Raw genomic sequence first — 10,625 nt, 5'->3', positions numbered from 1 at the left:
CGAGAAACGTATCGCGCACGGGCCACCGACGTGGCCCTTTAATCAGCGTTTCGCGAGCCTGCCTCGAATTTGTCGTCGTCGAGGGGTGTCGACGATCGCGAGACTGCCGGCTGACCGTGGACAGCGGTACTAACGCGGTTTCCTTACCCACCGGGACCTATGGCCTGCGGACAAATTCGAGTTTAATGAGCTGACGTCAGAATCTCCGCCTCCGTGGCGTTGAAACGACGAATGCGGCCCTCGACTTGGCCCACATTCGACGAAACGCGTCTTGGTGGCCAAGATTTTTGACACTCTTCGAGGACGTTTACTTGTGCCTCGAAACGAAACGAATTGTCGCAGAACCAGGTGCAAAACTACTCGAGATACTAAAGAAATTAATTAAGAATCTAATTCTGATACCTTTGAACGACATCGTAGACGTCGAAACGCGTCTAAATGCGATCTTTGTCGATTGACGCCAGTCTGTCTCTCGACTGCTTCGGATTGTCTGCTAGACAAACGAGAACAATGATTCGTCGACATGGATGAAAAGGAGTGGTGAAAAAAAAAGGTTCGCCATTATTTACAGCCTCGCAGTACTGACAAAGTTTCCGCGGCGGACAAAAGGAACGCGGGGGTGTCCGTGTGCGCTCTCGCGGTGGCTCGCCACGCTCGCGAACTTGTTTGAATATCGAGGGCTTGCGCGTTCGAGCCGCGGACTTACGTGGGTAGCGGATGCGCGAGTAGGACGAGACAGGGGTAGACGGCGGCAGGAGCAAGACGCGAGGCCGAGGAATCGAAGGAAGGGGTCGATTCGCGCTGGGTTAACTCGGTGGGAATGGACGAAAACAGGGATCAAAATATGGCGATGGAAAAAGGGGATCGCTGGATGGTCGAGGAAATGTAAATGGAGAATGGAACAGGGGGAGAGCGGTGGATTTTCGAAGGAAGAAATCTGCGAAGAGGAACGGGGGTGCGATTCGAGAAGGAAGGGTTCAGAGGAGAAAGAGAAGGGATGAGAGAAGTAGATAGAGCGAGTGAGAAGAGAGAGAGAGAGAGAAATGAAACGGGGTGGTGGGTTGGAGGGGGGCGGCGTGAGAGAGCGAGAGAAGGAGGGGGGGAGAGAAAGAGAGGCGGCACGGTGGTTGAGTCCGGTCCGACAGTCCGCGTGTTACCCCCAGCCGTAAAGCAGGGCCGCGTATTCTCGACTTGCGGTTAATCTCGTACCCGCCAGATTAGACGCAGAAACCGTTTCGAACGGTTCCGGGGAACACGCGTGATCGCGCATCGCTCGTACGTGCCCGGAGGCGTCCAGTGAACCGGAAGTGAGGCTCGTACCAGTGAAATCGAACGTAGCCGGGAACGATCGAGGCTGTGACAGCTTCCTGGATTTTGCACAGGTAAGACGATCGATTTTCTTCCCTCGAGACGTGACGGAAGCCGTGATCTTCTTTCGCGAATCGATCGAAGTTGATTGGTTCGTTTTTTCAAATCTGTGCACGAGTGTCTGTGTTTTTTTTTTTTTCGTTAATCACTTCGTGGGGGAAGTGCGGAGGGATTCGAACAATATCAGTCCGCGACGCGGATAGAACGGGATGGTCGTGAAAAAGTAGATACTCGTAGCAGTTCGCATCCGCTAACGAGCCTGTTAACGAGCTGAGCTAGCACTGCCGACTCTATATTATCGTTTACGGAATATTTGTAATGTTTGGTGTATCCACGCTGTTTACTATGGCGCGTCAAACTTGCTCGAGCACTTTTATCTAGTAGATCCCAGATGAAACGAAATAACATATCACTCTTGAAACGACCGCATGCTTTCCAATACACTTCGCCTGAGATATTCGTATTTCGGGAATATCGATCGAATTTTACGTAACACCGGCTATCCTCGATACGTCCTTCCGTTTCATGGAAGAAGCGATCGATTTCGATCGAAATCCTGAGGAAATCCTCGGACGTCGACTCGAGAGGGTGTCCTCCGTGAGAAGTTCGAGGTCAAACGTTGAAGTCTTCCGGACGAGATGGAACGTTCGATACGAACACGTATTGGTGGCTAAATATAGTGGAAATTTCGCGTCGGTTCGATTAGCTCGAGGACGTCGCGTATCCTGGGGCCTTTTCAATCCGAAACGGTTCGCCAACGAACCGAGGTTTTGCTCGAATTTTGCTACACAGGATCTCCTTTCGTTTCGAGGGTTTCGTCAGCGGTCAGAACGGAACTGGTCGAGACGAACGTTTTCGAAAGACACGCGACAGAGCGCGATCGAGGATCGATAGCGAATTCGCGGGTCGTGCAACGCGTCGAGCGAAGTGGAGGGTCGAATTCGCCGGATTTGCGTCTCACGGTTTATATTTTTCTTCTCGTCGCCGTCCTCTGGCTTTGATCACGTACTCCATTGACTGGAAAATATAATCTCGCGTCGTCCCTGAATATTTTTATCCCGCTGCGAAAAATAATCGACAAATATACCATCTCGGCAGGTGTCGTTCCTATGAATAAACTACGCCGCCGCGTCTGCCGCCGTTTTCATAAATCTCTGTCTACGATTGACCGCTGCTTATCGCGGGTCGCAATGGATATCGAGGACCACCCTCCAAATTATTCGATATCGCCTCGCAAATCTTCGTGAGGTATCGCCAGCCTAATTTTTCCTCCGTTTCGACGATATCCGCAGTGTTAAATCATAACTCAATTACAGATACCTGCGTCCCCTTATTAGCATCCGTGCGAACTTTCGATTCGTCGCTATTAACGAAAACGGAAGAGGGGTGAATTTTAAATGCCGCGAGAATGTTCGGACGTTTTATAAATTTACCTCACGAAAGTGAGATCGTCTTTCGCAAACGTGTGATCATCCATTGTGAAGCGAAATCGACCGTGAAGTTCGTGAGAAAAAAAGAACGACGACGCTAACGAAGAATAAAAGGCTCTATTACACGCAGGGTCTATTATTCGAGAAATTGATATCGAACTAAAATTGTTATATTAAAATAACTCGCTGTGCCAATTCACTCGACCCGTTGATTCGACCCAACTGTTCTCCGCGAACTCACTGACAAAAGAAGAAAGTGGGCAAACTTTTTAACGTCTGGTCTGAAACTTATTTATCATTCGCGGAATAAAAGCGGGAGTTCGTCGAAAGGAATTCGTCTGCTGGCGCGTGGTGGGCTACTGAAATTTGTAGCTACGAAGTAAGCTAAATTTCTTGGCGGTGCTTTTGTGAAAAAAAGTTGCACGTTCTATCTCCAGCGTGATCAATGAGAGAGGAACGACGGTTGAAGTTTTTCGGTAATATTCCCCTGTGTTCGCCACGTGGTTCGAGTAACTGAATAATTTAGGTAGCAGCGAGGGTTGTTAAACGTGGCGACGAGGAAGATGGCGGTCCCGCCGGGCCGTACGTTTCGTTTGGAATGTAAATTTCAGTGTCGGCCGTAAAAAAAGGAGGGAGGCGGAAAGGCTTGTTAAGTTAATCACGAGCGTTGTAGATAAATAAGGCAGATAGAGTGGCCCGCTCGTGACTAAAATGTGTACGTGCGAGTGGACGGTTTAGGACGCCGGCTGATTATCTCGCGGATCTCGATGGTAATCCATTCGTCCTCCCCTTTTCTTCGCGGAACGGTCACAATTTTCGTTTGCTCGATGGATTTGCACGGTCCTGGACGTAGAAACGTGTACAACCTAGGAATCCAACGGCGGAAGGAAGGGTTGGAAGTAATCCAGATTAAAGCTACGCTACTATAAAGACGATTTAGTAGGCTCCTAAGTAAGATCGCTCGCTACGACGCGAGGATGGCTTAATTCGTGCGTAACCTTTCGGAAACCTTTCTTCGTCCACCGCTTCGTCTCGAACAGAGCGATCACGTCGGAGATACCTGCACACGTGTCCGTCGAAGCGGACTACGATCGTACACGTACGCGAATTTAATCTGTAATAACGAAATATAGCGGAGAATGGTGTAAAGGAACAACGATTTAAGTTTAACACGTTTCGAACGAGGAACATTATCGCCACGGTGCTTAGTTTTCCCGTGGAAGCGAACAAGGATAAATCTGAACGATTCGTTCTCGACGATGCTGCCGAAGGGGAACCATTCCGTGTCGTCAGCAGTTTCGCTGAAACTCCCAGTTAACCGGACGATTTTCCCCTCGAGATCAGCGCGACGATTAGTCGAGGCTAATCCGGCTTTTTCGAAGTATGAATCATGTAGACATGTATCGCAGGAATTCCTTATCGAGGCAGAATTTTCCATTTGTCACGAAGATGTTTATCAATCCGTCACGTAGAACCTCAAATTGCTTTAATCACGAATCGATTGCGTTCATCAATTTATTCTCATTGTCCGCGAACTCTTCGACGCACGATGAAGAATGAAAACCTTCTTACCACCAGTGTAATTAGCGCGCAATAAATCGTGCATGCTCCGGTGGTTCCGTTTCCTGGACGGACGGGACCACGAAACTGGATTACACGCATTAAACAATAGCGTTAATTCAGGGCGAGACGGTAGGGTGCCGCGTAGACAAAGGGCGACGCGGTATCTTAAGCCAGCGATCGCCAGGGAGACAGCCAAGTGTGGCCAAGATACGCGAGAGCCTGGTACGCGAGACAAAGCCATTCTTATCGGGGCCTCCCCTTTAACCGTGCACTTTAATCCGTCTCGGTCGAAGGTTGGCTTGAACCTGGCAATAAAACCGTAACAGACGACACCTCGCCCGGTTCGTAGTAACAAAGTGCGAAGCGTTCGTTAAACCGACAACTACCAGACCTTCTTAACGTTTCAATTACACTTTACCTACCCACCGAAACGAGAAGAAGAAAAAAAAAAAAGAAATGAAAAAAATGATCTCTCTTTCCAACAGATTGGCAACGCGCGAAGACGATGCAGAGGTGGAAACGGGGCTCGTGGACGCCGATCGACTGATCCATCCGGGCCAGGGCTCGGAGGGGGTTAACGGAAGGTGAGAGGGGGCGAACGAGTCCTCCAGTTCGAGGCTGACGGGCTTTAGGGAGCTTGGGAGTTCCGCGGGACCCGGCAAATGTGGCTCTGTGCACGGTGAGCCGGGGTTACGGGGGCCGCGGGGCCCGTGGCGGTGGGGGTAGGTCCCGTGGCGAGGCAAGCGTGAGGCTACCCTTGAGTCCTCGCACTCTGTGCGCCCCTGGGGCCGGAGGTGGCGCACATGTGCACGCACAGGGCGCTGGTCCCGGCGCGACCGCGACCGCGGCGACCGGCACCGCTGCAACCGGAAACAATCCTGGCGCCGAGGAGGGATCCGGCCTTCCGGACGAGCCGATGGTGAGCACCATTTTAAATAATCATTCTAGACTTTCGTTAGGCTCGTTTCAACGCGGTTACACGCGAACAGTTTCAAGTTCCCTCAGTTTCGTCTGTTTAATTTCGTTCCTCGCGATTTCTTAACTTTCTCACAGCCCTTTCTAACGTTAATGCGGCATCGTGTTGACGTTCCATTTTCACCTGACATTTCCTCTACGCTCGTTCGCGTGTTTTCTCTTTAAACGATCCGCGATCCTAATAAGAGGACTCTAGTAATTTGTGAAAAAGCATCCGCGCGTCCTTCCTCTCCGCGGTTCTCGCCCTTTTTATTCGTTCTCTAAAAGTGTTCTCCACTGTTTCATCGGCCGTTTTCCGCCCTCTCCGTAACGGAACTGCACTTAAACCGAGTAGAAAAATTCCGAGGAACGCGCGAGCAAGTTCAGGGGGAACTCTGTTGTTATCGATGGAACCTGTTCCCGGTTCAGGTGCACGTCGAGAGGGCCGCGCAACAGGGCACCTGGATATGCTGCGTGCCGTGTTACTGGCTACGACGGAGCAAAGCCGTGCACAAGGCGTTGCTCACGTTCGCGATGCTGCTTGTCACCAGTCTTCTCGTCACCAGCCCTGTCCTCTTCCTCATCACCACGCTGCCCGAGGGAGAGCAGCCACGCGAGTGCGCGCCGTTGGTAAGTCACTCTGCATCCACCTTTTCATCCCACGTACCCCGTTCTCCGTTACTTACCGTTCTTCGTCACATCGCTTTAGTTCCCTCGAGCCGAGCAACGGGCACGCGTCACGTTCCAAGTTCAGATTTAACGTTCGTCGCGATCGTTAAACGGGAAAAAAGTAGCTGGGAGTACCAGTGAGTTTTGAAAGTCTCTCGAGTGGCGAAATCCGTAGCTGGGGGTGAGTGGGAAATTTCGACGCGTCTCTGAGAAGCTTTCGTTTCTTTCGCGAATAAAATCGCGAACGAGACTTTCGGCTAGTGGAAATTCCGTGGCGCGTCCCGTTCGTTGCGGACTTGGCGTACCCTGGTAGCCTCGTAAAAAGGAGGACGGATCATAAAGCGATGTACGTATTCGATGCTCCCAGGCTGTGTCTGCTGCTCTATGGCCGCTTCGATCGCTACGGTATCGTTGCCTTTAACGTTGTTCTTTTGTGCGACGCATCGATTCCACGGCTGTTTCGTCGCGAGCTCGCGCACTGTCACCAGAAAAATTCGATCTCGCCCTCGGCTTTACGATCTTCTTATACACTTCTCTGTTAATTCCATTTAGAACCGATGCGCGCGAGCGGATCGCGAATCTTTCCGCCCACGAGCTTCCTGCGCGAGATGAAAAACGCGCGCCATCGACTCGCAGCGGCGGAACTTGCGTAATAAAAATTACACGAATGCTCGTTGTTGCAATTCCTTCGCAAATTCCTCCGTTAATCACTGCCTATATCCGACGTACGAATGATCGTATTTGGTGCTGAATATTAAACGAACCGTTTAAACATTCCTTCCTCCTCAAGCCTGCTGCATAAAACGCGGCATACATTCGGCGAACGTCGATGGCCCCACAGATTTTACCCTTCCTTCTGCGGCGCACGGTCGCCGCTGAACCGAGGAGGAGGACCATTTGTAAGCTGTCCGCTCTGTGCCACGGTGTAACAGGTTTTGTTCGCGCGAGTCGGTCCGTGAAAGTTTATGCCCTGGCTGGCCCTGTTACCCAGCAGCGTTATATCACGCGCTTTCATGCCGCTAAAGCTAGACGTCGCGCGTAAAACCGCGTGGTGATCCCGCGGAAATTTCGCCCACGTATATCTCGGCCATCAGCGACAGGGTGGTTGCCGCGCGACTTCGCGGAGGAACCAGAGAAATCACGAGATTCCCTCCATTCGAAGGTCCTCTCACTTAGATTTCGACTACCTCGCTTGCTCTGAGAACGATCCTCGTATGTAAACGAGATGACACACCTTCGAATGGCTTCCAGACATCCGTTCCACGGCGGTAATTCAGCGTTTCCAAGCGACCACGTGTCTGACACATGGAATCCACGTCCGCGATTTCTTCGCGTGCTCGCGCAGTGCAATTTGCAGCGATTAAACGACACGATTATACAACGCGTGTAATCCGAATCGGGTTTGTTGTTCTCTCGCGAGTAATGCCCGTGCAATTGGTATCAGCTTGCAGTTACCCCCGTACGGCTTCCTAGTTAACATCAGGCAGCTCGTAATTCGGTTACGTCGCCCTTGTGCGATGTTGATCCAACGACGATCGCGATTCGATATAGATTTGCAGAGAAGCAGGAACGAGCCATGTATACGTCGACTTATCGATAGAATATCCTCCTTTGCGAGCGATTTATCGGAGCGAGAAGAGCGCCTGGACTTCTCCATCGGCTGGCGAACATTTTGCCCTTCGCAGAGGAGTAAAGAGGGCACGGATAGTGGTTGGAGGTCTGAAAGAGCGGAGTAACGAACCGTCCCTATCCCATGTAACTTAGCGCGCGTCGCGATTCGCTGTTAGGAGCGACGTTATTGAAATCACGGCGCTTTCACAGTCAACATCAATCTTAGCGAGCGTCGCGCTTTGTCCGCCGCCGGTTACCACTTTGATGCTGGGCGTTTAATGCACGCCTCGCGGTCGGGAAGCGGGAAATATTTGCGAGCCTCGATGGTCCACGCGCGGAACCAGCCATTACCGATCTGAAACGCAGAGTCACTTTTCACCGCGATGCTCGCGGACACCGAAACGAAAAAGGGGGTTAAAGGCCGGGTGGCGGTGGTGATCGTTAACGCGCGATCGATCGATCGTCTCGCCCCCGGGGCGAGAATAAACTGCGAAACATATAAATAGATCGCCTCGAACCGAGCCCCTCGCGCCAGACCAGAATTTATTCATCCCACCGGCTGGGTATTAACGCCGGGTAAAGTTTCCTCGCTTCTCGGGGTTGCTCGAATTATTTTTTCTTTTTTTTTTGTTCCTCGTGTACAAGAAACTGCGCGACGTACCAGTTCGTTACGAACACGGTAAGAATAAACAGGCTCGAATGTTCGAGTAAAGCGGGATAGTAAAAATATCCAGGGTCGTGTAAAAGCGTACGAATTTTTGTTTTACACCCCGCTTGGAATAGAACGTTTACAGAAAGAGGATGCTGGTTAGCGTTGGCGCGCGATCCTGCAGTTTTAATAAGCGACGGGGAAACGAGATTGGTTTTTATTGATCGATCACGAAACGCCAGTGAAAATTGTTCAATGTTCCTGGATATTTCACATGTGTAATTACCATCAACGATCTCTCGCGATTTCTCGAAATAACATTATCAATTATGGCTCAATTATCGCCGATATAGGGGACGCCTGTCTGGTTCCAGTTTGTAATCGACACGCGTTTAACGGCCAGGCAATCGACGTTCGAGTTCCGTTCGTCACGCGTCCATCGCGAGGAACGAATTCAATTCGTTCGAGCAATTTTATCCAATTCTGAGTTTATTTAAATTAACGCTTAAAAAGAATCGTCGAGCGAGCGGGACGAAATTGTCCGCCACGCGACCACGATTCATTTCATCGCGAACTGTTCGATCGTTCGTCGAGTTTCTATCGGTTCGCTTCTCCTCTGACACTTCGTCGAGGGTTCCAATGATTCTTTTCCCGTCGACACGCACGGACGAGTTCGCTCGCGATCGCCTCGTTCGAACGATACATCGGTAGCAGTTGGAAAGAGGCGAGCTACGTACGTTCCGGATATACGCGACGTGTACGTTCCAATTAAACAATGGTCCAATTGGCCTGGCCAGTCGTGGCCATAGAGAAGTCTCTTTGTCGCGTCCGTTAGACACTTTCACGGTGGAATTATTAGAACCGAGGCTGTCTCTCTTTGAACGCTTTGCTTTATTTAAAGCTCACGGTCGACGCTCGATGGACGCTTTTCCATCGTTCGAGGACCCTTTTGTAAATGCATATCGTAATCGTTCGACGTTGATACGATAAATAGTATCGATTTCCGGGGATTAACGGAGCGGGTAATTTGCGATCAATTAAGCGGCTCGCTTTTCTCTTTTTCACTTCGCCTGGTTTCGTCCAGTTAATAAGTTCGCGGTAATTACCAGCTGAAGTGGTTGGACCGATTCGAAGCTGATTGCCGGTACGATCCATCGGGAACAGTCGACGTAATCGCCGCGTCGATGTAATACACTTGTCTCTCTCGAGCCTTTCCTCTGATTTTCCCGAGAGTCGACGTTGAATTTGTCGAATTTATACGCGGAACCTGTCGCTGGCAGTTTTCTAGGGAAAGTTTCCGCGGCGAGCGATCGAGCGGAGCCAGGATTAGGCAAACGAGAGCGGAAAGCGGGCGAAAATCGGCCCTCGTCGAGGATATCTCGCCGCTCCTCATTGTCGATGATTTATTCACCGCTCGATATTCAACGATGACGAATGATGGATCGAACGAGTTCCACGGTCGTTCTTCGCGGATCGTTAGAGCGTTGCATCGCGACGAAGCCGTACATAGAGGAGTAAGGGGAGGGGGTAAGGTTTCGAGGCAAATGTCAGTCGTGCCCGAGGTCAGAGCTTCACCCTCCAGCCTGACCTTTATCTCTCGTCGTTGGACTCTTCTCGCGAGAAAATCCCTCTCGCCTACTTCCTGGTCCCTTTCTTAGTTCGAGTTCTTCGCGAACACCCGTTTCTCATCGCGTGCGAACTTTTTTCCTCGCGGCCAAGTAGAAAGTTGAAACAGTCGCGTCTGATCGAGGCGTTGAAACGGATGCGAGGGTACGCGAATGCTGTGGTTCGAGGATTCAAGGAAGCTCTCGCGCGGAGACAATCTGACCCTTTAACCTCGAGAGTGCGTGCAGCCCAGCTCGAAACAGGGTAAATACATCGCGAAAACGAGCACGAACATCTTCTTCCGGATGCGATTTAGATAGAGAGCGGTAGGCCGTGCCTGGAATATAAATTGAAAGCTTACGGGAGTAATTTCATTCTATTTAACCGGAATTCATTTAACCTCCCCTTCCTGCGTATCGAGGCATCAAAGAAACTTCCCTCGAAAGGATGTTTCCGCTGCGCTGGAGAGGACCACCCTCCGTGCAACCTTCTTTCCTTTCACCAGGCTCAAGAATTCGAGGTTCACGGATTATTTCGAGCGCGGGATCCCACGGTTCGATCGTAGACGCGATGTTGATAAGAAGAATTTCTATCAAAGGACGAACGAAACGCGAACGGAAGTTCGAAGGGCCAAGTAAGAAAGATATGGAAAATCGAGCAGCTGGAGCATAAATTTAACATCGATTTTCAGTCCCTCGCTTGTACAGGAATTTTTTTTTCGAGACGAAACGCTGTGGCAGACAAGCGACGAGCGATGGCGGTGGAAAAAAGTGGCG

At 50.8% G+C, this 10,625-nt stretch overlaps 1 protein-coding gene across 1 annotated transcript in view; it reads left to right on the top strand.

Annotated features, from left to right (window-relative positions):
* The first annotated feature begins 4,977 nt into the window (after positions 1-4,977).
* LOC143427187 (neprilysin-1) overlaps positions 4,978-10,625 on the top strand; it is a 57,472-nt gene continuing 51,824 nt past the window's right edge. The window contains exons 1-2 of the mRNA XM_076901118.1: positions 4,978-5,280; positions 5,745-5,945. Of these exons, the coding sequence (XP_076757233.1) occupies positions 5,278-5,280; positions 5,745-5,945 (204 nt within the window). The 5' untranslated portion in view covers positions 4,978-5,277. The remainder of the gene's footprint in view (positions 5,281-5,744; positions 5,946-10,625) is intronic.

Source organism: Xylocopa sonorina, chromosome 1 (assembly GCF_050948175.1).
Source record: "Xylocopa sonorina isolate GNS202 chromosome 1, iyXylSono1_principal, whole genome shotgun sequence".
Lineage (NCBI taxonomy): Eukaryota > Metazoa > Arthropoda > Insecta > Hymenoptera > Apidae > Xylocopa > Xylocopa sonorina.
This window is presented reverse-complemented; position numbering and strand designations above follow the sequence as displayed.